The following is a 27,402-nucleotide window of genomic DNA, read 5'->3' on the forward strand; positions in this document are numbered from 1 at the left end:
CTTCTCATTTCCCCCAATGGTCACCTACAATCCCTGGAAGGTTCTTAGGAAGAGGAACAGATCCAAAGAATTCCTCTTCAGAGAGATACAGCCAGGGCTTTTTTTGAGCAAGAATGCACAGGAATGCAGTTCCGGCTGGCTTGGTGTCAAGGGGTGTGGCCTAGTATGTAAATAAGTTCCTCATGGACTTTTTCTACAAAAAAGCCTCATGGGGGGAAATGGTGACATCAGGGGTGTGTGGCCTAATATGCAAATGAGTTCCTGCTGGGCTTTTTCCTACCAAAAAAGCCCTGGATACAACCTCAGCACAAGGAGGTCCCACTGGTCCAGCTTATCTGTGATGGAACTCTCCTCCAAGGAAAAATCAACAGCTGATTAATACAGGGCAAGATTTGTTCCCTGTTAATTGATTTTTGTCCAAGCATTATCAAGAGCAGTCAATGGCCTTCTTTACTTCATTATGCTTTTAGAGAGCCAGTTTAGTGTAGTGGTTAAGTGTGCAGACTCTTATCTGGGAGAACCGCGTTTGATTCCTGACTCCTCCACTTGCACCTGCTGGAATGGCCTTGGGTCAGCCATAGCTCTTATAGGAGTTGTCCTTGAAAGGGCAGCTGTTGTGAGAGCCCTCTCAGCCCCACCACCTCACAGGGTGTCTGTTGTGGGGGAAGAAGATAAAAGAGATTGTGAGCCGCTCTGAGACTCTTCGGAGTGGAGGGCGGGTTATAAATCCAATATCTTCTTCATCTTTTGCTTGAAGCTCTTACCATTCTTTTCTCTTTATTCTAGAGGCTGATGGTCCCCAGAAGAAGTCCATGGGAGAAACACACCACCTTGAGAAAAAACAGCAGGAAAGAAACAGTGGGATGGAATGGAAAACAGAGAATGAATCCTTTCCTCAGGTTGCTGAATCCCAGATGTTTGATAGGTTCCGAAGAACAGGGGAGAAACCTCATAAATGGTTGGAGTGTAGAAGGAGTTCTACACAGAATTGCATCCTTGTTGTTCATCAGCAAATCCACAAAGAGGAGAAATCATATAAATGCTTAGAGTGTGGAAAGGGTTTTTGTCGGAGTGATACCCTGTTTGCTCATCGACGAATTCACACTGGGGAGAAACTGTGTAAATGCTTGGTCTGTGGAAAGAGCTTTACATGGAATTCAGAGCTAAAATGCCATCAACGTATCCACACTGGGGAGAAACCCTTTAAATGTTTAGAGTGTGGAAAGAGCTTTGCTCAGAGTTCATATCTTAAATCCCATCAACGTATCCACACTGGAGAGAAACCTCATAAATGCTTGGAGTGTGGAAAGAGCTTTGTTCGGAATTCAGAGCTTAAATCTCATCAACGTATCCACACTGGGGAAAAACCATATAAATGCTGGGAGTGTAGAAAGAGTTTTGCTCACAGTACACAGCTTAAATGCCATCAGCGTACACATACTGGGGTGAAACCATATGAATGCTTGGAGTGTGGAAAGAGTTTTGCTCGGAGTGACCACCTATCTGCTCATCAAAGAATCCACACTGGAGAAAAACCTTATAAATGCTTGGAGTGTGGAAAAAGCTTTGCTCAGAGCTCCTACCTTAAATCCCATCAACGTATCCACACTGGGGAGAAACCTTATGAATGCTTGGAGTGTGGTAGGAGCTTCACTCAGAGGTCACAGCTTAAATCCCATCAATGTATCCACACAGGGGAGAAACCATATAAATGCTTGCAGTGTGGAAAGGACTTTGGTAAGAAATCAAAGCTTAAATCCCATCAACGTATCCACGCTAGGGAGAAAACGTGTGGATGCTTGGAGTGTGGAAACAGCTTACTTCAGAGTGCAACACTTACTATCCAACAACGTATGTACACAGGGGAAAAACCATATAAATGCTTGATGTGTGGAAAGAGTTTTCCTTGTAGTACAAAGCTTACAATCCATCAGCGTATCCACACTGGGGAGAAACCTTATAAATGCTTGATCTGTGGAAGGAGCTTTGCTCAGAGTTCACACCTTACTAACCATCAACATACTCACACTGGGGAGAAACCACATAAATGTATGGAGTGTGCGAAGAGCTTCGCTCAGCGTTCAGAGCTTAAATCCCATCAACTGATCCACACTGGGGAGAGACCATATAGATGCTTGGACTGTGGAATGAACTTTGCTCAGAGTTCACAGCTTAAATCCCATCAACATATCCATTCGGAGGTGAAAACATAAATGCTTGTAGTGTGGAGAGAGCATTGCTCAGAGTTCAGAGCTTAAATTCCATCAACATATCCACATGGGGGAGAAACCATATAAATGTTTGGAGTGTGGTGAGAGTTTTCCTTGGAGTGACAGCCTAATGACTCATCAACAAATCCACACTGGAGCAGGACAAAAATAAACATTTGAAATGTTAAAAAAAACTTCGTTCAAAAGGCATAAGAATTCATACATGGGAGAAACTATAGAAATGCTATGCCTTATTCTGAAGAAGAAGATGATGATATTGGATTTATACCCTGCCCTCCACTCTGAATCTCATAGTCTCAGAGCAGCTCACAATCTCCTTTATCTTCCCACCACCCCCACAACAGACACCCTGTGAGGTAGGTGGGGCTGAGAGAGCTCTCACAGAAGCTGCCCTTTGAAGGACAACGCCTATGGGAGCTATGGCTGACGCAAGGCCATTCCAGCAGGTGCAAGTGGGGGAGTGGGGAATCAAACCCAGTTCTCCCAGATAAGAGTCCACGCACTTAAGCACTACACCAAACTGGCTCTTTGCATCAAAGAATTAACAGAACAGTGAAACCAAACAGATCTTTCCAGTATTGAAAGATCTTCATCCGCAAGCCCAGCATCTGGAATTTTCATTCTAAATCAGTATTATACTGCTGTTGAGCTGGTATTCATTAAGTCATATTCAATTATCAGCTAAAATATTTGGAACATAATTTATTATAAAATATTTGTCATACACCCTATACATCTTGTGGAGAGGTTAATTATGTTGTTTAGGACTAGATTTTCTGCTCTTCTTGCTCCATTTGCAATAGTTAAGGATAGTTTGATGATGGAATAAGTAGTTGTAGATAACTCACTGAAAATGTCAAGACAATGTGCTACTGCAATAAAAAAAAGGCCAACACTATGCTAGGGATTATTAGGAAAGGGATTGAAAACAAACAAATCACCCACTATCTTAATGTCCCTGTATAAATTGATGGTGTGGTCTTATTTGGAGTACTGTGTACAATTCTGGTCACCACACCTCAAATGAGATATTATAGCACTGGAAAAAGTGCAGAAAAGGGCAACTAGAACGATTAAAGGGTTGGAACACTTTCCCTACGAATAAAGGTTAAAGTGCTTGGGGCTCTTCAGCTTGGAGAAATATCGACTGCGGGGTGACATGATAGAGGTTTACAAGATAATGCATGGGATGGAGAAAGTAGAGAAAGAAGTACTTTTCTCCCTTTCTCACAATACAAGAACTTGGGGCACTCAATGAAATTGCTGAGCAGTTGGGTTAGAACAGATAAAAGGAGGTACTTCTTCACCCAAGGGGTGATTAACACATGGAATTCACTGCCACAGGAGATTGTGGTGGCTACAAGCATAGACGGCTTCAAGAGGGGATTGGATAAACATGGAGCAGAGGTCCATCAGTGGCTATTAGCCACAGGGTATTTATGGAACTCTCTGTCCGGGGCAAGTGATGCTCTGTATTCTTGTGGGGGGGCAACAGTAGGAGAGCTTCTAGTGTCCTGGCCCCATTAATGGACCTCACTGAAAATGAGGTCCCCATTAATGATGGCACTTGGCTTTTTTGGCCATTGTGTGACACAAGAGTGTTGGACAGGATGGGCCATTGGCCTGATCTAACATGGCATCTCTTATGTTCTTATGTTGTGCCTCTTGCCAAAACAGTGGCAGTTACACCGGGTGAAGCAATGGTAAGAGTAATTATCTTTTACATCAACTGCATCCCAGATTTTATTTATAACAAACATCATATCTCCCCCTTTCCCCTCAGCATGTACTCAAAGCAGCTTACGTTGGTCTCCTCTCCTCCATTTTATCCGAACAGCAATTATGCTGAGAGGGAAGTTAAGCTGAGAATAGGTGACTGGTCCAGGGTCAGCCTGCAGATTCCATTGGTAGAAGTGGAATTTGAACCTGGATCTTTTGGAGCTTAGACAGGCCCTTTGGCGACTGCCGTACACATGCTCTGTTATTTCAGAGAGTTTCTTAAATCTCCTTTGCTTTGTAAAGAAGGGAATATATTTCATCCTCCGTCTGTGTGTTGCTTTTCTCCCCATTGTGGACTCAACCATTCTGATAGCTATAAGCTCTAATTGGTTGAATGGTGAATAGTTTAATGTTTTAATGGTAAATTTTTATATATTACATACTTGTGTAATTGCTTTCCTTTCATGATCTATGTAGCAGTAATGGACAATATAGTTTTCTTTTGAGTTAGTCATTGTTAAAGATGCAACTAGTTATGCTGCAATAAAAGATAAAGTGGAAGGAAAGATTCTCTGATAGCATCCGTTGTTTTTCTAGATCTGTAAGGAACCACAAATGTTGTTGAGATGTACCTCTTGCTGAGATGTACCTGTTGCCAGGAATGAAAGGATCTGATATGGGAAAGTTAATTAGCTCATGAACCTATAAACCTCTGCATGAAATTAACACCCAGCTTCTGTGAGAACCAGATCTTTTAAACCAAGGTTGGCCAAACTGTGGCTCAGGAGCCACATGTGGCTCTTTCACACATATTGTGTGGATCTTTAAGCCCCCACTGCCCTGTTGGCAGGCTTGGAGGAGGCATTTGTCTCTTTAAATCACTTCTCCAAGCTGAGCCAGCTGGCAGCTTGGAGAATACTTTCTTTCTACCTAGTCTTCTCTCCTCCCTCCCCTATGTATTTTCCTTCCTTCCTTCTCTCTCTCAAACATCTGATGTTCATGTCTTGTGGCTCTCAAGCCTCTGACATTCATGTCTTGTGGCTCTTACAACTAAGCAAGTTTGGCCACCCCTGTTTTAAACCCTCACTGTTCCAAGGTGTGGGGAGTCCCTTGCCCAATCCTAAATTTGGGAAGTGAGGCCCGCATAGCACCATGGCAGCCATTTTCAGAGTGATATCAAAATGAACCTCTCACTACTTTATTGCCTACCTCAGGTTATCCAAATATTAATCCCTTTTGTCCTTCTCTGGCAGCGGGGCAAATGGTCATCTTGCGTGAAACTAATCCCCGCTTTCCTGGAAGTGTGAGCATTTCATTACTCTCCTCCCCCATGGAAGAGCATTGTTCCCAGGGTCTGGGGTCGCCCAGAGGCACTTCTTCAGAGCACCTTCCATCTCCCTGGCATCACAGTCCACTGCGCAAGCAGAGGGGCCTTGACTCTCATGTTAGATCACCTGCTTTGCAGGACCCAAAAGGGCTGCCATAACTTCTGGATCACTCGTGTTGACTTTTGGCTGTGCTGCATCTGCTTTGCTTGAGGGAAGAACTCCACCATGCCCCCCTGGATTCTTTTCAAACCACACGGGATGAAAACGGCAAAGTGTGAAATATCACTGATATAACAGACTGGTGGAAGAGAATGGAAGAAGAAGACGACGAAATTGGATTTATATCTTGCCCTCCACTCTGAATCTCAGAGCAGCTCACAATCTCCTTTATCTTCTTCCCCTGCAACAGACACCCTGTAAGATGAGTGGGGCTGAGAGAGCTCTCACAGCAGCTGCCCTTTCAAGGACAACTCTGAGAGCTATGGCTGACCCAAGGCCATTCCAGCAGCTGCAAGTGGGGGAGTGGGGAATCTGTTCTCCCAGATATAAGAGTCCACACACTTAACCACTACACTAAACTGACACAAAAATCTAAATCTGTCTCAAGACTTAGTTAAACACATCAAGAAAACATATACCGACAAATGGATATCTGCTATGTGGCCCTATTTGGGAGTCAACATTCCCATGTTCAGAGCCATGACTGGGTGCTTGATGAAAATGGGACTATATTGGGCTAAAACACAAAATAAATGTTAATGGGATAAATGTTCCGTTCTGCATTTAGGTAGGAAAAATCAAATGCATCGTTATAGGATGGGGGAGAATTGTTTTGGCAGTAGTAGGTGCGAAAAGGATCAGGGGGTCTTAGGTGAACCATATACTAAACGTGAGTCAGCAGTGTGATGCAGTAGTTAAAAGGGCAAATGCAATTTAGGGCTGTATCCGCATAAGTAGTATCCACGTGAAGTGATGGTATTGCTTTGCTCTGGTAAGACCTCACCTGGAGTACTGTGTTCAGTTTGGGGCACCTCTATTTAAGAAGGATATAGACAAGCTGGAACGGGTCCAGACGAGGGCAACAAAGATGGTGAGAGATCTGGAGACCAAGTCCTATAAGGAAAGATTGAAGGAGCTGGGTATGTTTAGCCTGGAGAGGAGACAACTGACAGGTGATATGATCACCATCTTCAAGTACTTGGGCTGTCATATGGTGCAGAGTTGTGTTCTGTTGCCCAGAAGGGCAGACGAGAACCAACAGTTGAAATTAAATTAGGGAGAACTTGCTGACATTAGGAAGAACTTGCTGACAGATTGGTTTCTCAGGGGAACAGGCTTCCTTGGGATGTGGTGGGCCTTGCGTAGTTGGAGGTTTTTAAACAGAGGCTAGATGGCCATCTGACAGCAATGCTGATTCTGTGAACTTAGGTAGGTCAACAGCAGGGTTGGAAACAGAGCGTTGGAAGGGACTCCAGAGGTCATCTAGTCGAGCCTGAGGTCATTGAAGGAGGGGGCGGTTCACATAGGATTGTCGGGGCGGATCTGACATAAATGAGGGCTGACAGCCAGGCTCTGACCGGAAATAGACGTGTTAAAATTCCCAACGATTGCAACCTCAGCCTTTGAGACATATCCTTGGAACAGCATAGCAAGAAAAAAATTGTGGGCAGGAAAAAGTGGATCTGGAGCTTGAAGCTCGAATTCCCTTCTATGCACCTCCTCCCCCCACCCCAAATCAAGCCACCCTACCCAGAACAAAGTCTCTTGGGAGAGAGCAGGGCAGCTGCCGCCTGAGAAATGCTTTATGTAGCTCAAGCCAGTGAGCCTGGCCAGAAGACCTCCACATAATTCTTAGGGAACAGAAGAGGGCATTTTCCCAACATATACAGAGGGATGAATTTGCATCCAGTGACTCCAGACCAGCTGCCTCCCAATTCTGATCCTCAGGATCTCTCCTTAGACTCTTAGGGTGCATTTACACCGTACTAAATAATGCATTTTGCAACTGGATTTTTACTCTGTAAGAATAGCAAAATCCAGTTGCAAAACGCATGAATTAGTGTAGTGTGAATGCACCCTCAGAGACAAGCATGAGCTGAAACTGGGAGGGGAAAAGGGGGTGTGTGTGTTCGAATCCTCCTTCGCTGTCCTTTGCAGGGAAATCGAAGGGACGCTTGAACGGTATTCAGATGAAGGCGAAGCCAAGAGGAGGAGGTTCTTTCTTCGCCTTGCAGAGCGTCCGTCTAAGGGTTAAAATGGACAGCGTCTCCTTTCCTAGAGAGGCTTTGGCCTAGAAACGCCGGGAAACTTGCGGCCGTCATTTCCTAATCCATTGTCCCAAGTGCACGGGGGTTTGCTAATGCCCCGGGAGAAGGAGCAGCGCCGGCGGAGTTTTTTAAATTATTAATTATTATTATTTTTTTATAAAATAGGTAAGCAATACAAGAATATTTGCTTTGCAAAATATCTCCGTGGTTTAGGCAATGGAATAGTGCAGAGGGGTGGCTGAGATGTTCCTAAGATTCCTGCACCATTTACCAACCAGACTCTGTAGCAGGGGTGGCCAAACTTGCTTAAGGTAAGAGCCACATCGAATAAATGTCCGATGTTTGAGAGCCACAAGACGGAAGGAAGACAGACAGACAGATAGATGGGGAAGGGGAGAGGAAGGGAGGTGGAAAGAAAGCAACTTTAACTTTAAATGAATTCTCCAAGCTGCTGGCTTGGCAAAGTGATTTAAAGAGAGAAAGGCCTTCTCCAAGTTGGCCGATGTAGAGGTGAGGGCTTCGAGAGCCACACGTGTTAAAGAGTCAGATGTGGCTCCCCAGCTGTGGTTTGGCCACCCTTGCCGGTTTATAAATACTTCGTTAACAGTACTAATCAACAGACTCCATTGTTCCAAGAGTTTTTTCACTTGCTCCCTGGAAATTCCTCTTCACTGGAAGCAGAGCTGAGTCCTTCCTGTAATGTGTGATGCGCACATTCTGCTTCCCACCCACCCCTGCATCCTTCTGCTTTCTCCAAACTCTCACAACAGGGCCCATTTTTTAGCATGTTGTAATTCTTGCCCTCCGCCTGGCCTTGTGGTGCAGGACTGGTCTGGAAGAGCAAACTTGGGTTTTTTGGAGGATTCCTCTCTCCACTTCACTATGGCTTACTGAAGATGCAATTCTGTTTTGTTTTTGCTTTTTTTGCTCCTGTCAGTCTCTACTTCTCCACTTGCAGCTGCTGGAATGGCCTTGGGTCAGCCATAGCTCTAGTAGGAGTTGTCCTTGAAAGGGCAGCTGCTGTAAGAGTTCACTCAGCTGCACCCACCTCACAGGGTGCCTGTTTTGGGTGTGGGTGTGGGGAATGTAAAGGAGATTGTGACCGCTCTGAGGCTCTGATGGTGCGTTCACACTACACTAGGTAATGTGTTTTACATCTGGATTTTTGCTATTCTTATACAGTAAAAATCTGGATGTAAAACACATTGTTCAGTGTAGTGTGAATGCACCATGAGATTCAAAGTATAAGGCAGGATATAAATCCAATTTCTTCTTCTTCATCTTCTTCTTCGTCTTCTTCATCTTCCTCCTCCTCCTCCTGTGGCTTGGCGTCCTTTGGTGTCTTTCCCTGATGTACCAGCTTTTATTGCAATGCCATTTATACCTCACTTTTCTCCCAGTAGTAGGGATCCATGGTGGTTTGCCACATTCTATCATTCTCCAGTTTTTCCTCACAACACCCTGTAAAGTGTGGGAGGTTTGACTAGCTCAAGTTCACCCAGCTAGCTTCCATGGTAGGCAGTATTCTCTCTAAGCTGAGTTAGTGTGAGCCTCCGGTTCACACATTTTTGTCTCAGCTCAGGAAAAATGGCCCCAGAGCAAGCTAACTTATGCGGTAGCTCACAACTTTCATGCCATTAGCTCACGAAGCAGAATTTTTGCTTACAACACACCACAGCTCAGAGGGAGCATTGGTGGAAGGGTGGGGTTAGGGTTAGATCGAATTGGACATTCCAACCATTACATTAGTTGATTCCTTCTGCTACTGATTCATTCATTTCAGCAGTTGTCTATTGTAAGAAAACAAAACAGAAGTGTAGAAGACTAATACTCTTAATTCTAATATAAGCTTTCATTATTTAGAATTCATTTTTTCTGTTGCAGGTGTCATATATATGCAGGTGTGTATACACACACATATATATACATGTAATTTCAATAAAAAAATTAGTCCTGGTTTTGCAGAAGTCCACAGATCTGGCTCTTGTCCTTATAGAAGAATCTGGAAGAGGAAGAAGGCAATCCGCTGTCCAGGTGAAAGCTGTTTGGAGAGGAAGGGAGGATGAGGGGAGAGCCAGACTCATCTGTTCCTGAATCAGGAAATGGTCTCGATGCTGGTGAGGCTGGGAGCAGAAGGGAGCTGAGGGAAGGAACTGTGCAGAAGAGCCTAAAAGACAGTGTCCTCTCGCCAGATGTGCCACGCCAGCAATTTAGGCAGTTCTGCTATCAAGAGGCCGAGGGGCCCCAAGATGCATGCAGCCAACTTCACCATCTTTGCCATCAGTGGCTGAAGCCAGAAAGGCACAGCAAGAAGGAGATGCTGGACTTGGTGATCCTGGAGCAATTCCTTGCTGTCCTGCCCCCAGAGATGCAAAGCTGGGTCAGGGAATGCGGTCCGGAGACCAGTTCCCAGGCAGTGGCCTTGGCAGAAGACTTCCTCCTCAACCAGGCAGAGAGCAAGAATCAGGACCAGCAGGTGAGAGGGGTTCATCTTAGTAGCGTGTGTGTTGGGGGGGGGGGCACAGGTTATGATCAAATATACTGCTGAAATTCTCAAGGATTGCCCCAATATTTTGAAATCCACCCTAGCCTTTTTCTTCTTCCTTTTCTCATCAGTCTCCCCTTTTTATCTTCACCTCTGTTTCAGGTGCAGGAGAAGATCGTACAGAAGTGTTATCACCAATCCCCTCTTCCAGGTAAGATCGAAAGGGGTGTAAAAACAGTACAGTACAAAATAGAGGGTATTCTTGTTCAAAGACCAATTCCTTATACTTTTGTATGCAAAGCTTATTCTCATTCTGCTTCTATAGTATAATTCTTTTATAAAATAAATAAATAAATGTATGCATTGCCATACATTTTAATGCAATTTTAAATGGTTTCTCATTCTGAATTATGAACTTTTTCTCATTCTAAGTTTTTCTCATGCTTGGATAATACACTTTCCATCTCTCCTCAGATTTCAAAATTGATCTGCTTTTCATATAAGCAGTTAGTTTCACTATTACTACATAATTGCCAAGTTTATTTTCCCATTCTTCTAAGCTTGGAGAAATGTCTGATTTCCATTTTGTTGCATAGATGATTCTAGCCACTATTACAATATGTTCATATATCTCTTCCAGTACTTTTGGTAATTTATTAGGCGGTGTTCCTAATATTCTTAGCTTCCATAGGGAATCAGAATTATAATATAATCTGCATTTTTCCATGTATTTCCTTCCAATATCTTATTGCTCTTTTAGATGTCCACCACATATGGTAAAAAGTTCCATCTGTATCCAGCATTTTCCTTTGTAGTTTTTACCTGCTTTCTTGATATCCTTTGGAGTAATATACCATCTGAAAAATGATTTTTTCTTATCTAAAAAAACAATTTTCTCTTAACATTTAGCTGGCTGTAAACTTAATTTCTAGTTCTCACAACAGTTCCTATTGATGCATTCATATTTGCTCTCTAAAATTCTACATCTATTTAATCATACTTTTTTCACTTGTTCTTCTGTTTCTAACTGAAGCAATAACTTACATATCCATTGTAATAGGTGATCTTTTTGTTTTTTAATCAACTTTGAACTCTGTCATCTCTCTTATAGCTCCTCCTTACTTATTAATGATCTTCTTTAATCTTGAAACTAATTGGTGACATCATACCCATTGAATATTGATTCTATCTCTAATATCTTGTCAGGACCTGAGTTTGCCATATTACTATACATTTTATAAAAAAACACATTTGTTTCTCATATTTTTATCATAATGATTTTCTATTGGTGACATAAGTTGAGAATTATATAAGCCTTCCTCTAAGTCTGTTAATTCAAGTTTTATTATTCTTTGTCTTGGGTTTTTAATCCAATCCATAATGCATACCAAACCTGCCACTGGAAAATATAATTTTACATTTGGGACTAACTTTCCTCTCTTTTTCTCATCTTGAAATATTTTAAAACTTATTCTTGGTTTCTTACCATTACAAATAAATTTGTTTATCGGTCTTTGCCACTCTGTCAATATTCTTTCTTCTGTTTTTAAGCAGTATTTGAAATAAAAAGTTTAATTTTGGGAGAACATTCATTTTGCTTGCTGAAATTCTACCCAGCCATGAGACTTTAATTTTTTCCCATCTAGATAAATCTTTTTGTATCAGTTTCCGGGTCTTCTGATAATTTTTTAAAAAAGATTACAGTGTTGCCCCATCATGTTGCCCCATCATGTAGTGGTTAAGTGTGTGGACTCTTATCTGGGAGAACCGGGTTTGATTCCCCACTCCTCCACTTGCACCTTCTGGAATGGCCTTGGGTCAGCCATAGCTCTGGCAGAAGTTGTCCTTGAAAGGGCAGCTGCTGGGAGAGCCCTCTCCAGCCCCACCCACCTCACAGGGTGTTTGTTGTGGGGGAGGAAGGTAAAGGAGATTGTGAGCCGCTCTGAGACTCTTCGGAGTGGAGGGCGGGATATAAATCCAATATCTTCTTCTTCTTCTTTATGCCCCAGATATCTGATTGAACTGGTGGCTACTGTGAAATCTATGCTCTTTATAATATCTTCTTGTTGCATCAAAAAGTCATTATCATTTTTGTCTTCCTATTGATTTTATATCCTGAAAAGGATCTAAATTCTTTAATATGTTCCATTACATAGTGTAGTGATTTTTGTGGCTCCAAAACCGTTCAGACCACATCGTCTGCATAACTTCGTTTTGAATTTTGTGTCCCCCACTTTTATTCCTTTGATATTTGTGATGTCTGATCTGTATAGCTAAAATCTCCATTGCTAAGATGAATAATGAAGGTGACCGAGGACTACCCTGGCATGTTCCTTTTGCAGAAATAGAGAGCTGGGTCAGGGGATGCGAGCTGGAGACCCGTTCCCAGGTGGTGGCCCTGGCAGAAGGCTTCCTCCTCAGCCAGGCAGAGAACAAAAATCAGGACCAGCCGGTGAGAAGGATTCATCTTCGTAGTGTGTGTGCATGTGGGAGGCATAGGCTATGATCAAGAACACCGCTGAAATGCTCATGGATTGCCCCAACTTTTTGAAACCCATCCTAGCCTGTTTCATGTTCTTTTTCTCATCAGTCTCCCTTTTTGGGGGATCCCCAACTCTGTTTCAGGTGCAAGAGAAGACCATGCAGGAGTGTTACCACAGAGCAGCTTCTCCAGGTAAGATTGAAAGAGGTATTGTTCCTCTTGGATGGTCTCCCTGAATGTAAGGGGGCTGCTTTTATGCCCTCCTGGCTCTCTGTGGGAAAGATGCTCGAATCCAGCTTATCAGTTTAGAAATTCAACAGTATAAGGAGTGTCCAGACCTCAAAATGACGATGATGGAAGGTGGCAGTCAGCTGCTTTTAACCTTGTGATTTATCAGACCAGCTAGGGTAGGAAAAAGTTCTGTCAAAAAATGGATCATCCTGTAAAGACCCACGTTTGGCAGAAAGACATGACTAGGATCATCATTTTCTATGAATATGACAGAACAAAGTTTGAGTCCAGTGGCACCTTTAAGACCAACAGAGTTTTATTCAAAGTATAAGCTTTTGTGTGCAAGCACACATCTTCAGATACAAACAATGGAATATGATCTTTTCAGGTCCTACTTACAGGAAAAGAGAGAGTGGGAGACAGCCGTTAGGAACGGCTGCACAAGAGCCAAAATACATAAGCTGAGCCGAAATATGATCAGGTGGCGGGTAAGATCAATGAATGGCAGCCAATTAGCACGTAAATGCAAGAGCTAACAGATGTGAGAATGACCCTAGAGTCCAGCAGCAACTCAGCAGAAACCAAGCTCAATCCTGGGTACATGCAGGAGTTTTTTTGTAGCAGGAACTCCTTTGTATATTAGGCCACACACCCCTGATGTAGCCAATCCTCCTGAAGCTTACAGTAGGCCCTGTACTAAGAGCCCTGTAAGCTCTTGGAGGATTGGCTACATCAGGGGTGTGTGGCCTAAAATACAAAAGAGTTCCTGCTACCAAAAAAAAGCCCTGGGTACATGCAAAAACAGAGACTCAGTATGTGCACACTTCTTCACATACATTGAAACAGATTTCCTCAAATTTTACATGCAGGTAGGGGGGATTAGTTGTCAGGAAGAGCTAATCAGAATCAAGATGCATAAGTAAATGAACAATAAATACAGCTAAGATTAGGATAACAATATGGTAGGATATGTAGATAGCAATAAATTGGCATACAAAATAATTAAGGAGTTAACAACAGATGTGAGAACCAAGGTTGAGTCCAGTGGCCCTTTTAAGACCAACAAAGTTAAATTCCTGGTTATGAATAAGAACTGAGTGACTTAGCATGTGTAGTGAGATAAGAAGCTGATATCTCTGTTAAGCCCTGGAGGTTCCATTGTCCTGGGTGTTGTAATAACTTCTAATTCAGCCGTCTCTTGTTCCAATCTGTTCGTGAAATTCCTTTGCAATAAAACAGCTACTTTGAGGTTCCCCCTTTGAATGCTCTGAGAGGCTACAGAAGCATCTGCTTAGCGGTATCTGCTTACTTCTGTGATGGAAACTTTTCTCTGATGCATTTGGGTGGGCCTCCTCTTGGGCTAAATTTCACCAATTTGGAAATGGAGAGACTTTGTCAAAAGGCAGCAGCCTGAGAATGGCTAGGAAATCTTTCTGAAATATGAAAGAGAAGTTTAAGGGGAGGGAGGAATATTGGCTTGTTTGTACCCATGGAGGTCATGGGTGGGGGAGTGTTTATACATTATTTGGCTATGATAAACATTGATTTATGTATATGGCACCTCTCCACAGACCTGCTCAAGTTGATTCAAAAATAAAAACCATACCAGAAAATCCTAAATACTACCAAAACGTTCAATTTAAAAAGCCTGGGACATAGGAAGAGCACCCATTGAGTTGCCTGAGAAATTTCCCAAAAGAGTCATCAAGTTAGAAGACCATAAAATAGCTAAAAAGATAAACTTCTAAGTGAAAACCCAGCTGAAAACAAATGTTTTGGTCTGGCTCTAAAAAAATAGGAAGGTGAGCTTCAAAGAGGGGGACATTACCCAGACGAGGGGCCACCACTGAAAATGCACAGTCTGTAGTTATCTCAGCCTCAGCTGTGCTGTCTGGGCCACAGAATACAGGGCTTGGGAGGCCAAACTTACCTGGCAGGGAGGAAAGTACACTGAGCTTTATAAGTTTGGGACTCAGATTGGGTCTCTGTTGTAGTGAGAATGTCAACCTGTGTGTCTAACTCACTGTCCAGTGAATGCAGTTTGGTTTTATCCTTGAATACAGGAAGTGATTTGGGAGACACTATCTAGTCCAGCTTCCCATTTCCCACCTAGAGTCTCTGGCAGGTTCACAAGAAGAGGAGCAGATCCAAGGCATCCATCATCAGAGATGAAAATGCACAGTGTGCAGTTATCTCAGCCTCAGCTGTGCTGTCTGTGCCACAGAATACAGGGCTTGGGAGGCCAAACTTACCTGGCAGGGAGGAAACAAGGAGGTTCCTCTAGCCGACTGTGTCTCCGATGGAACTGCCCTCCATGGAAGAAACAAGAGCTGATTAATAGAGAGCAAGATTTGTTTCCCCATCATGTGATTTCCATTATCAAGAGCAGTTAATGACCGTCTTCACTTGCTTCTGCTTTTGCCTGAAGGTCTTAACTGTCTTTTCGCTTTGTTCTAGAGGCTGATGGACGGCAGAACAAGTCCAAGGGAGAACGACATCATCTGCTTGAGGAAAAACAACAGAAAAGAATTGGTGGAACGAAATGGAAGAGGGGGGATGAATCCTCTCCTCAGGGTGCTGAATCCCAGGTGTTTGATAGACGCCGAAGAATTGACACAGGGGAGAAACCTCATAAATTATTGACGGGTGGAAAGACTTCTGATCAGAATTGCATCCTTGCCGTTGATCAACAAATCGACACAGAAGATAAATTGTATAAATGCCTACAATATGGAAAGGACTTTTCTTGGCGTGACTCCCTATCTGCTCCTCAACAAATTGACAATGAGAAGAAATCAGATGAATTCTTTGCCTGTGGAAAGAACTTTGATCTGAATTCACACAAAGATAAGCCATATAAATGTTTGGAATGTGCAGAGAGCTTTGTTTTGAGTTCAGAGCTTAAATCTCATCAACATATCCACTCTGGGGACATACCAAATAAATGCTTGGAGTGTGGAAAGAACTTTGCTTGGAGTTCACAGCTGACTATACATCAACGAATCCACACAGGGGAAAAACCATATGAATGCTTGGACTGTGGGAAGAGCTTTGCTCAGAGTTCACAGCTGACTATACATCAACGAATCCACACAGGACAGAAACCATATAAATGCTTGGTGTGTGGAAAGACCTTTGCTCGGAGTGCAAATCTTACTGTCCATCAACATACCCACACAGGGGAGAAACCATACAAATGCTTGGAGTGTGGGAAAAGCTTTGCTCAGAGTACACACCTTACTTTACATCGACGAATCCACACAGGGGAAAAACCATATAAATGCTTGGAGTGTGGAAAGAGCTTTGCTTGGAGTTCACACCTTATTACTCATCGACGAATCCACACAGGGGAAAAACCATATGAATGTTTGGATTGTGGAAAGAACTTTGCTCAGAGTTCACAGCTTACTAACCATCGACGAATCCACACAGGAGAAAAACCATATAAATGCTTGGAGTGTGGAAAGAGCTTTCCACGGAGTGACAGCCTAACTATTCATCAACGAATCCACATGGGTAGGGGGGAACCAAATAAATATTTGAAATGTTGAAAGAGCTTCCCTCAAAAGTCATATCTTAAATCTAAGAATTCACCCATAAAAATGAGAAACCATGGTGAGGAACCATAAAAATGCTAAACCATGTTTCTCATGAAAGAATTCACACTGGAGAGAAACCATACAAATGTTTCCAGTATTGATAGAACTTTAGCCCCAATCCTAACTTTACCTGGTATCATCATCTGGTGGTTTTCTGTTGCTTCAGGCCTGTACTATACAAGTTGAACTGATAATAGTTAAGGCATATTCAATTCTGTGCTAAAATACTTGGAATATAGCTTATAAAATGTAAAACAAACTTTGAGTCCTGTGGCACCTTTAAGACCAACAAAGTTTTATTCATGATATATGCTTTTGGGTGCATGCTCACTTCTTCAGATATAGTAAAACAATAGGTCCTCAACCATTTATATAAAGGAAATAAGAATTATTTGCTAGGAAGGGCCAGTTAGAGTCAAGAAGCATAACTAACTGAGCAATTATAGCTGAGATTGGATTAAAGCAGTTGGTAGGATCTGTGAATAGCAGCAAATTATCATACCAATATAAGAGTTAAGAAACAGATGAGAGAACTGAGTTTGAGTCCAGTAGCACCTTCAAGATCAGCAAGGTTCAGTTCTGGGTATAAGTAAGAACTGCAAGATTTAGCATGGGTAGATCTTAGATACATTGAAACAGATTTCCTCAAATATTACATATAAGCAAGGGGGAGGTTTCGTTTCCAGGAAGGGCTAATTAAAATACAGCTTAAATTGGAATAACACATTTAGTAAGATCTGTGCATAGCAGCAAATTGGCATACAGCAAAAAGGAGTTAACAAATCATAAGAGTCACAGAGTTGGAAGGGACCTCCAGGGCCATCTAGTCCAACCCCCTCCAGAATGCAAGAAATTCACAAAATACCTTCCCCAGATACATACACAGTGACTCCTATTCCATGCCCAGAGGATGGCAAAAAACTGCCAGGATCCCTGGACAAACAGGCCTGGAGAAAAAATGCTTCCTGACCCCAAAGTGGCAATCAGCATTTTCCTGGACATGTAAGAAAGGGACATGAGAACTAAGCACTGATGCAACCCTTCCTGCCCTCCTTATGATCTATCTAGGTTCACTGAATCAGCATTGCTGCCAGATGACCATCTAGACTCTGTTTAACCACCACCCCCCCCAGAAAAAAAGAGGAGAGCCCATCACCTCCTGTTCTACTGAGGAACCACTCTAACAGGAAATTCTTCCTAATGTTTAGCATTAAGTTGGAATCCAGTAGCACCTAAAATACCAACAAAGTTCTGACATAGCATGTATTGTGAGATAAGCCAATATCTCTGTTAAGTCCTGGGGAGTGTTGTAGTTCACCAATGACATACTGAAATGGGAGATTATCGAATGACAACTTATTAAAACTTTGGTGATCTTAAAAGGTGCCACTGGACTCAAACTTTGTTCTGCTCCTTCATTTTTATTATTTATTTTATTACTTTAAATTTCTATCCCACCCTCTCCGCAAACAGACTCAGGGCAGCTAACAGTTCTATAATACAATTTAAAATGAATAAAATACAATTTAAAGCATTTTGTGATGCTGTACAACTTTGATATGGTGGGATCTTTCCTTTTTGCTATTAGTGATCCTATCAGACCAACATGCCTACCCAGCTGAATAAAATGCTGAGTTATTTGTCCTGCCTTGTGAACAGATTTTATAGAGGGGTGTCACAGACCTTTAGAGTTAATAGATCATGTTGTTTAGAGCTTGGTTGTTTTCCCCTCTTGCTCTGTTCACCATATTTAATGATAGTTTGATGACAGAATGAGTAGTCCTGCCTCCTGTAAAAAAAAGCAGTTACACTGGATTAACTAATTGCAAGAAGACGATGACTGCAGATTTATACCCCGCCCTTCTCTCTGAATCAGAGACTCAGAGCAGTTCAAAATCTATACCTTCTCCCCCCACAATAGACACTCTGTGAGGTAGGTGGGGCTGAGAGCTCTCCCAGAAGCTGCCCTTTCAAGGACAACTCCTATACGGGCTATGGCTGTAAGTGGAGGAGTGGGGAATCAAACCTGGTTCTCCCAGATAAGACTCCACACACTTAACCACGACACCAAACTGGCTCTCTTGATGTCAGCATTGTGGCCTAATATGCAAATGAGTTCCTGCTGGGCTTTTTCTACAAAAAGCTCTGTGCAAAACAATTTTGACAATCAGGAGTTGTGGCCTAATATGCAACTTAGTTCCTGCTAGTCTTTTTCTACCAAAAAAGCCCTGGGCAAGAGTATTCATCCTTCATGCCAAACTGCGTCCAAACTTTTATTCATAACAAACATCATCCCTTGCCTTTTCCCTGGTGAAGATCCAAAGCAGCTTACATTGTTCTCTCCTCCATTTTATCCTAACAGCAGCCATGCTGAGGCTGAGAATGTGTAACCGGCCTGAGGTTAACCTGCAGATATCATTGACAGAGGTGGGATTCGAACCTTAATCTCTTAGACACTAGTCAGGCACTCTAACCAATGTGCCACACTGGCTCAGTTACGTTACTTCAGTGTTAACTACCCACCTGAATTGGGACCAACAAGATTCATCCAGAACATTTGGCAGCCATCCCGTTTCTGCAGACTCCTTTCCCCCCCACCTGCTCCTAATCACCCCGGAGAAGTCAAGGCCGTCTTTGGCTGCCAGAGCTCTGGTCTATGGTGTTCAAACACTCCCTTCCCATTTACAGGCCTTCTATTGGAGGGCATTGTTAGGCTTGCGACAACTGAGCTCAAGGAATGAAGATCCATTCAAGACAGAATGTGTTATGAAAGAAATACTAAAATTTGGCTAAGGCTCTGGAGTGTCCCTAAAGTGTCTGAGGTCCTGGACCTCATTCCACTAGAATGAGTTTATTCACTTCAATTTCACATTGGACCATCCTGGCACTTCATCACTTTTGGACAAATCCAGTTTGGACCAGACTATCTGTTTGTCATGGAAGCTCAGAGCCATGATCAAATGCTTGATGGAAGTGGGACTATATTGTATCTGGCTATGACATCAGAGATGGGGATTTGCATGTGATTGGAGAAATCCCCTTGTCATTCTTAGAAAGAATTATGTCCGATGCTACTTAGCATAAATGTCTGGACACTTGGGATTTTCCCTTGTCTTCGGTTTTCAATAGAAACTGGGTCCATAGAAGTTGGGTAGGGGTTAAGGACTCTTTTGACCTCTTGTTAATGCAAGGAATTCTGTACATGCTTTGAAGAGCTAGCTACACCATAGGTGACATGTTTAGCTGAGTCAGTCCAACTGTACAGTTTTTCATTTGACTGTCTATTGTTGTTGCTGTGTTCTTTTCTCTGTATTTCGTTTTCCCTTTTTTCTCCATCCCTTTTTGAATCCGACCACCCTTCCCCCCCCTTTCACAACAAAACCTTTTTATAAAGGCTTTCTTTGGGGTTTTGCTTGTATTAATCTATTTATTTAGGATATTTCTCTGAATCTCTTCCCCAGGTGCTAGACTGCACAGTTGCTCCCAAGTTGGCTACAGGCTACTGCTTTGGTACTGAATTAGAAAACTACCTTCTCAGCAGGGTCAGTCTAGATGTTCTCAGGGGACATTGAGTGGTTGCAGCTGGTTACCAGGGTACTTCCCTGGTAAAATGTGGTTTGGATCCTGTTACTGTTAGGTAGATCTGTAACTGGTTGACAGATCGCACCCAAAGAGTGCTTGTGAATGGTTCCTCATCCTCTTGGAGAGGAGTGACAAGTGGAGTGCTGCAGCCTCAAGGATCTGTCCTGGGACCTGTTTTGTTCAACATCTTTATAAATGATTTGGATAAAGGAATAGAGGGGATGCTTATTAAATTTGTCGATGATGCTAAATTGGGAGGGGTCGCAAATACAGTAGAAGACAGAAACAGGATACAGGATGACCTTGACAGGCTGAAAAACTGGGCTAAAATCAATAAAATGAATTTTAACAGGGATAAATGTAAAGTTCTGCATTTAGGTAGGAAAAATCCAATGCATAGTTATAGGATGGGGAAGACTTGTCTTAGCAGTAGTATATGCGAAAAGGATCTAGGGGTTTTAGTGGATCATACGCTGAACATGAGTCAACAGTGTGATGCGGTGGCTAAAAAGGCAAATGCAATTTTGGGCTGTATCAACAGAAGTATAGTGTCCAGATCATATGATGTGATGGTATTGCTTTACTCTGCTCTAGTAAGACCTCACCTGGAGTATTGTGTTCAGTTTTGGGCACCACATTTTAAGAAGGATATAGACAGGCTGGAACGGGTCCAGAGGAGGGCGACAAAGATGGTGAGAGGTCTGGAGAACAAGTCCTATGAGGAAAGGTTGAAGAAGCTGGGTATGTTTAGCTTGGAGGGGAGGTGGCTGAGAGGTGATATGACCACCATCTTCAAGTACTTGAAGGTCTGTCATATAGAGGATGGTGTGGAATTGTTTTCTGTGGCCCCAGAAGGTAGGACCAGAACCAATGGGATGAAATTAAATCAAAAGAGTTTCCGGCTCAACATTAGGAAGCACTTCCTGACCGTTAGAGCAATTCCTCAGTGGAACAGGCTTCCTCGGGAGGTGGTGGGCTCTCCTTCCTTGGAGGTTTTTAAACAGAGGCTAGATGGCCATCTGACAGCAATGAAGATCCTGTAAATTTAGGGGGAGGTCTTTGTGAGTTTCCTGCATCGTGCAGGGGGTTGAACTAGATGACCCTGGAGGTCCATTCCAAATCTATGATTCTATGATCCCAGGGAACCCTTGGTCTAAGGGAGTTTCCCAGCAAGAAAAGGAACCATTTCTTCCTTCATATCATAACAGTTTTAGTACACAGGAAAAAGGTTTTAACAGAGCTACATGAATGTCAGCAGCTTCATTGGTCCCTACTGTATTTGGTATTTCTTGGACTATAACACCTTCCAAAGAGCCAGTTTGGTGTAGTGGTTAAGTGCGCGGACTCTTACCTGGGAGAACCAGTTTTGATTCCCCACGCCTCCACTTGCAGCTGCTGGAATGGCATTGAGTCAGCTGTAGCTTTCACAGGAGTTGTCATTGAAAGAGCAACTGCTGTAAGATCTCTCTCAGCCCCACCTACCTCACAGGGTGTCTGTTATGGGTGGGGGGGCAGAAAGGTGAAGGAGATTGTGACTGCTCTGGGACTCTGAGATTTGGAGTGGAGAGTGGGATATAAATCCAGTATCTTCCTCCTTCTCCTCCTTGGATGAGGGATGCTCTGCCTCCCTTCTGGGAGAACACTGCCTGGTACAGGTTTGTATTATGTCTCCAAAGGATCTCCCTTTGAAGAGCTATTGGCCCATCCTTCCTCTTCAATTCCACCAGATGTAATCCCAGGGCTTGGAAGAGGATCTAGGAAATGCTGGCCCAGAGGAAAAATCCACAGCAAGTCCAAGGCATGAGTAGGAGCATGAGTGCCAATGCCTGCATAGGAAATCCCTGGGGATTTGGGGGTTGGAACATGAGGTTGGATGGGGTTTGGGGAGATACCTAAGAAAGAATGTCATTCCACAAAATCCACCTCCCAAAGCAGCTGTTTTCTCCAGGGACCACAACTCAATGTAAGGTTCTGCAAGTTATTGAGCCAACTCAACAATTCTCATGTCAAGAGTAAAAGGTTTATTGGATTCAGATACAGAGCATTTACCTTGTGCTGCAAACAGCCAAAGCCAAGAAAGACAAAAGCAGGAATAAAGCATACAGTTGCAGTTTTAAAAAGTGCGCAAAAAGTCTCCTGCCAACCCAGGGCTAGTTTCCACGGTAGCACCGCAAGTCTGGAGTGAGGCTTGCTAAACAATGAGATTCTGCTCCAGGAAGTGCGAAGCCAAGAGGTAGTCACTTTGGCCTTCTGGAGGGAGTCAATATAAGGGTTAATTGGACAGAGTCGCAGTTCCTAGAGAGGCAGCGACCAAGAAAGACACCTGACTTGCCACAATTCCTAACTGAGTGCATTCCCATTTGCTGATGCTCTTGGGTGAAGGAAAGCCAAAAGAGCATCATCGGATTTTATTCGAAAAAACAGGTAAGCAATAAAAGAATATTTCCTTTGTCAAGACTCTCCCTGCTTTTGAGAGTGGACTAGTCCAGAGGGGAAGTTTTTAAAGATTCCTGCAGTCTTTGCTGCCTATAGCTGAGCAATTCTTCCTTAAGATTTTGAACCAGCGGCCTTTATTTTTCACTGACCCCTGTAATTCGGTATATGCACATTCTTTTCTCCTTTTTTGTCTGTGCATTCTGCTGCTGCTGTCTCCAGACCAGGGTGGCCAAACTGTGGCTTAGGAGTCACATGTGGCTCTTTCACACATATTGTGTGGCTCTCGAAGCCCCCACCACCCCATTGGCTGGCTTGGAAAAGACATTTGTCTCTTTAAATCACTTCTCCAAGCTAAGCCAGCTGGCAGCTTGGAGAAGGCATATAAAGTTAAAGTTGCTTTCTTTCCACCTCTTCCTCCCTCCCCATCTATTTGCCTTCCCTCTCTCCCTCCGTTCTTCCTTGCGGTTCTCAAACATCTGATGTTCATATCTTGCGGCTCTCAAACATCTGACTTTTATTCTATGTAGCTCTTTCATTAAGCAAGGTCAGCCACCCCTGCTCCAGACTCTCTCAAAATGAGTTGTCTTTGGGCATTTTGTTGTAATTCTTGCCATCAGCCTGGCACTACTGTGCTGCAGGCCTTGTCCCCAAGGGACTGCAGTGTTCTTCTTGCTCTTCTAGAAGAGCAAAGTGGGGGGGGGGAGTAGGGTTCCCCTCTGCAATTCCTGCCAGCAAATCTTTTTTCTGGGTGACTTTGCAACTTGGCCAAATTCATGGCTTTGGTTAAAGCAAGATCTTTTATTTTTACCAATCTGCCTCTCCTCTTGCAGTGTAGCCTGGATCCCTTTTTTAAAAGTCAGCAAGCTCTAGACTCAGGTTCTTAAATCAGTCACAAACCTCTGGAAGATCTCTGCCTTGCTTTGCTGTCTTGTAGGACAAGAAATATTGATTTAGTCATTGAGAGAATGTGTGCGCTGTCTCTGGGGAACCTGCCTGAGGTGGCTTAAAAAGCAAAACTTAATAAAAAGATTAAAAGTCATGCATTAAAATCCAGCAAAAAGAAATATCCCAGGTGGAACTGTCAAGCTCCGATAATCCCAATAACGATATCCTTTGTTTCAAATAGATTCATTTATTAAGACCTAGAGATGCTTACAGGACAGGTAACTGAAAGAACTGAAGAACCAAAGCACATACAGAGATATATAATGGGGGTTCATAGCCATTACTATTTGGCGGGCACTTCTACCTTAAGGGTCAAATGTTACTACAATAAACAACAAAAGAGGAAGAACTGCATATCAAAGAGATAAGGACGTTTGAAGTTCTCACACATGTGAGACATAACAGCGTTTCATGAGAATCTAAACATCCTCTAGCCCTGTCTATTAAGTAGTAAATACCACAATTCAGCTTCTAAGTGAAAGATATATGCAGGAGCTTGACAGGAACATAAAAACATAGATCCTTAAGCAGTTTGAAATGAAGAATAGTTCCACACCAGAAGCCCCCTGTAAAGAACAATTCCTTCATTAAGAACATAAGAGAAACCATGTTGGATCAGGCCAATGGCCCATCCAGTCCAACACTCTATGTCACACAGTGGCCAAAAAAACAGGTGCCATCAGGAGGTCCATCAGTGGGGCCAGGACACTAGAAGCCCTCCCATTGTTTTCACCCTCAGGCATCAAGAATACAAAGCATCACTGCCCCACGCAGAGAGTTTCAACAATACACTGTGGCCAGGGTTTTTTTTGTAGCAGGAACTTCTTTGCATATTAGGCCACACCCCCTCAATGTAGCCAATCCTCCTGGAGCTTACAGTAGGCCCTGTAAGCTCTTGGAGGATTGGCTACATCAGGGGGTGTGCCCTAATATACAAAGGAGTTCCTGCTACAAAAAAAGCCCTGGCTGTGGCTAATACGCACTGATGGACCTCTGCTCCATATGTTTATCCAATGCTCTCTTGAAGCTGTCTATGCTTGCAGCCGCCACCACCTCCTGTGAGCCAGTTTGGTGTAGTGGTTAAGTGTGCGGACTGCTATCTGGGAGAACCGGGTTTGATTCCCCACTCCTCCACTTGCACCTGCTGGAATGGCCTTGTTCAGCCATAGCTCTGGCAGAGGTTGTTCTTGAAAGGGCAGCTGTTGTGAGAGTCCTCTCAGCCCCACCCACCTCACAGGGTATCTGTTGTGGGGTAGGAAGATAAAGGAGTTTGTGAGCCACTCTGGGATTCTGAAATTCGAAGTGGAGGGCGGGATATTAATCCAATATCATCATCTTCTGTGGCAGTGAAAGGTGCCCTTCATTAAAAGGTGTACTTTTAAATCTTCATTTTTACTTGGCATTTAGTGTTCTTTGACCTTCTTAGCATCTTTAGCTTTCTCATCCGCACAGCTGATGAAAAGGTATGAAGCCTATTATGGGTTCTGGCCCTTCAAAGTTCAAAATCAGGTCTTCTTTTCTTCCTCTTCTCTGGCTCCTCCAGAGCTCTGAACAAGCCCAGCTGCTGTCTGGATCTTTTGCAGTCGTCTGCAGCAGGACTGAGGCTATCCAGTCTCCCTTGGGCACTAAGCAGCTCCATCCTGTCCAGCTTCGCAACCGCTTTGTAAAATGCCCCCCCCCCCCCGTTTCTGAGCTGTGGTCTCCAGTTAGAGAAGGCCACAGGAACAGGGTTGGCAATCCCCAGGTGGGGGCAGGGGACCCTCTGGTTTGGAGGGGGGGGGGGAACATGTCTGCTGGGAACTCTATTATTCCCATAGGAAATAATGAAGAATTGATCCTTGGTATCTGGGAGGGGCTGTTTTTTGAGGTAGAGGCACCAAATTTTCCGTACAGCATCTAGTGCCTCTCCCCAAAATACCCCCCAAGTTTCAAAAAGATTGGACCAGGGGGTCCAATTCTATGAACCCCCAAAAAGGTGCCCCTATCCTTCATTATTTCCAATGGAGGGAAGGCATTTAAAGAGTGTGCTGTCCCTTTAAATGTGATAGCCAGATCTCCCTTTGGAGTTCAGTTGTGCTTGTTACAACCTTGCTCCTGGCTCTGTCCACAGTGTCTCCTGGCTCTGCCCCCAAAGCCCCCAAATATTTCTTGAATTGGACTTGACAGCCCTGCACAGGAATCTTTTGTTTACAGTTTTGTAGTACTTTTCTAAAGCAGTGGATGACCTTTTTAACAAGCCTTTCTGCTTGCTTTCTGAGAAAAGGTCAGAAAAAATGGGAACCCAAGGAGTTGTCACTACTCTGAGCTGCATGAGCTCACTTGTGGGAAGGGTGGGATACAAATCCAGGAAATGAAATGTGAGCAGCTGGTGCCCTTTTGAACCTGCTCTTCATCTTTGAATACCATTTATACCCCACTTTCCCCCCAACTGGGGCCCGTGGTGGGTTGCTGTGTCCTGCCTCTCTCCTGTTTGTCTTCATAAGAACCCCTCAGGGTATGTTAGCCTGAGGGTGTGTGTCTGGCCCCAGGTAGAGTTGCCAATCCCCAATTGGGGGGCAGGGCATCTCCTGGTTTGGAGGCTCCCCCCCGCCCCCCGCTTGAGGGTTAACGGAAAGCAGGGGGGGAATGTCCACCGGGCACTCCATTATTCTCTATGGAGACAAGTCTCCATAGGGATTAATGGAGGATCGATGTGTGGGTATCTGATGATGATGATATTGGATTTATATTCCGTCCTATGCTCTGAATCTCAGAGTCTCAGAGCGGTCACAATCTCCTTTACCTTCCCCCCTCTCCACAACAGACACCCTCTGAGGTAGGTGGGACTGAGAAAGCTCTTACAGCAGCTGCCCTTTCAAGAGCAACTCCTACGAGAGCTATGGCTGACTCAAGGCCATTCCAGCACCTGCAAGTGGAGGAGTGGGGAATCGACCCCAGTTCTCCCAGGTAATAGTCTGCACACTTAACCACTACACCAAACTGGGGCTCTGGAGGGGCTGGTTTTTTTTTTTTTAGGTAGAGGAACCTAATTTTCAGCATAGCATCCAGTGCCTCTCCTCAACACCCTCCCCCCCAGTTTCAAAAAGATTGGACCAGGGGGTCCAATTCTATGAGCCTCAAAAGAAGGTGTCCCTATCCTCTATTATTTTCAATGGAAGGAAGGCATTTTAAATGAGCATGGTCCCTTTAAATGTGATGGCCAGAACTCTCTTTGGAGTTTAATTGTGGTTGTCACACCCTTGCTTCTGGCTCCACCCCCAAAGTCCCCAGATATTTCCTGAGTCAGACCTGGCAATCCCAGCCACAGGTCACCCAGACAGCTTTTGTGGCAGAGTGGGGATTCAAACTTGGGTATCCCTGATCTAATCTTGCTCCCTCCTGCTATTTATTCACTCATTTCAGTACTTGTCTATTGTAGCAAAATGAAAACAGAAGTCCAGAAGACTAATACCCTTAATTCTAGTATCAGCATTCATGACATGGTTCTCACTTCTTCTGTTGCAGATGTCATATATATGCATGTGTATGTATACCTACGAAGAGCCATAAGAACATAAGAACATAAGAGAAGCCATGTTGGATCAGGCCAACGGCCCATCAAGTCCAACCCTCTGTGTCACACAGTGGCAAAAAATGTTATATACACACATACACTGTGGCTAATAGCCACTGATGGACCTGTGCTCCATATTTTTATCTAAACCCCTCTTGAAGGTGGCTATACTTGTGGCCGCCACCACCTCCTGTGGCAGTGAATTCCACATGTTAATCACCCTTTGGGTGAAGAAGTACTTCCTTTTATCCGTTTTAACCTGTCTGCTCAGCAATTTCATCGAATGCCCACGAGTTCTTGTATTGTGAGAAAGGGAGAAAAGTACTTCTTTCTCTACTTTCTCCATTCCATGCATTATCTTGTAAACCTCTATCATGTCACCCCGCAGTCGACGTTTCTCCAAGCTAAAGAGTCCCAAGCGTTTCAACCTTTCTTCATAGGGAAAGTGCTCCAGCCCTTTAATCATTCTAGTTGCCCTTCTCTGCACCTTCTCTAATGCTATAATATCCTTTTTGAGGTGCGGCGACCAGAACTGCACACAGTA

General features: G+C 43.7%; 2 protein-coding genes across 5 annotated transcripts in view; one reads left to right on the forward strand and one right to left on the reverse strand.

Annotated features, from left to right (window-relative positions):
• The window catches only part of LOC132571892 (uncharacterized), an 851,656-nt gene that overhangs the window by 326,846 nt on the left and 497,408 nt on the right, over positions 1–27,402 (reverse strand). The gene's annotated exons all lie outside the window — the stretch shown is intronic.
• LOC132571247 (zinc finger protein 883-like) overlaps positions 1–27,402 on the forward strand; it is a 71,692-nt gene that overhangs the window by 20,150 nt on the left and 24,140 nt on the right. For 2 of the 4 annotated variants that reach the window (XM_060237986.1, XM_060237989.1), the window contains one exon: positions 15,201–16,601. In XM_060237986.1, the coding sequence (XP_060093969.1) occupies positions 15,201–16,294 (1,094 nt within the window). In that variant the 3' untranslated portion in view covers positions 16,295–16,601. Of the gene's footprint in view, positions 1–7,554; positions 7,711–9,429; positions 10,022–10,192; positions 10,242–12,372; positions 12,483–12,655; positions 12,705–15,200 lie in introns of those variants that run through there. The other 2 variants (XM_060237987.1, XM_060237988.1) reach the window with 2 other exon arrangements.

Source organism: Heteronotia binoei, chromosome 5, assembly GCF_032191835.1.
Source record: "Heteronotia binoei isolate CCM8104 ecotype False Entrance Well chromosome 5, APGP_CSIRO_Hbin_v1, whole genome shotgun sequence".
In the NCBI taxonomy this organism is placed as follows: Eukaryota; Metazoa; Chordata; class Lepidosauria; order Squamata; family Gekkonidae; genus Heteronotia; species Heteronotia binoei.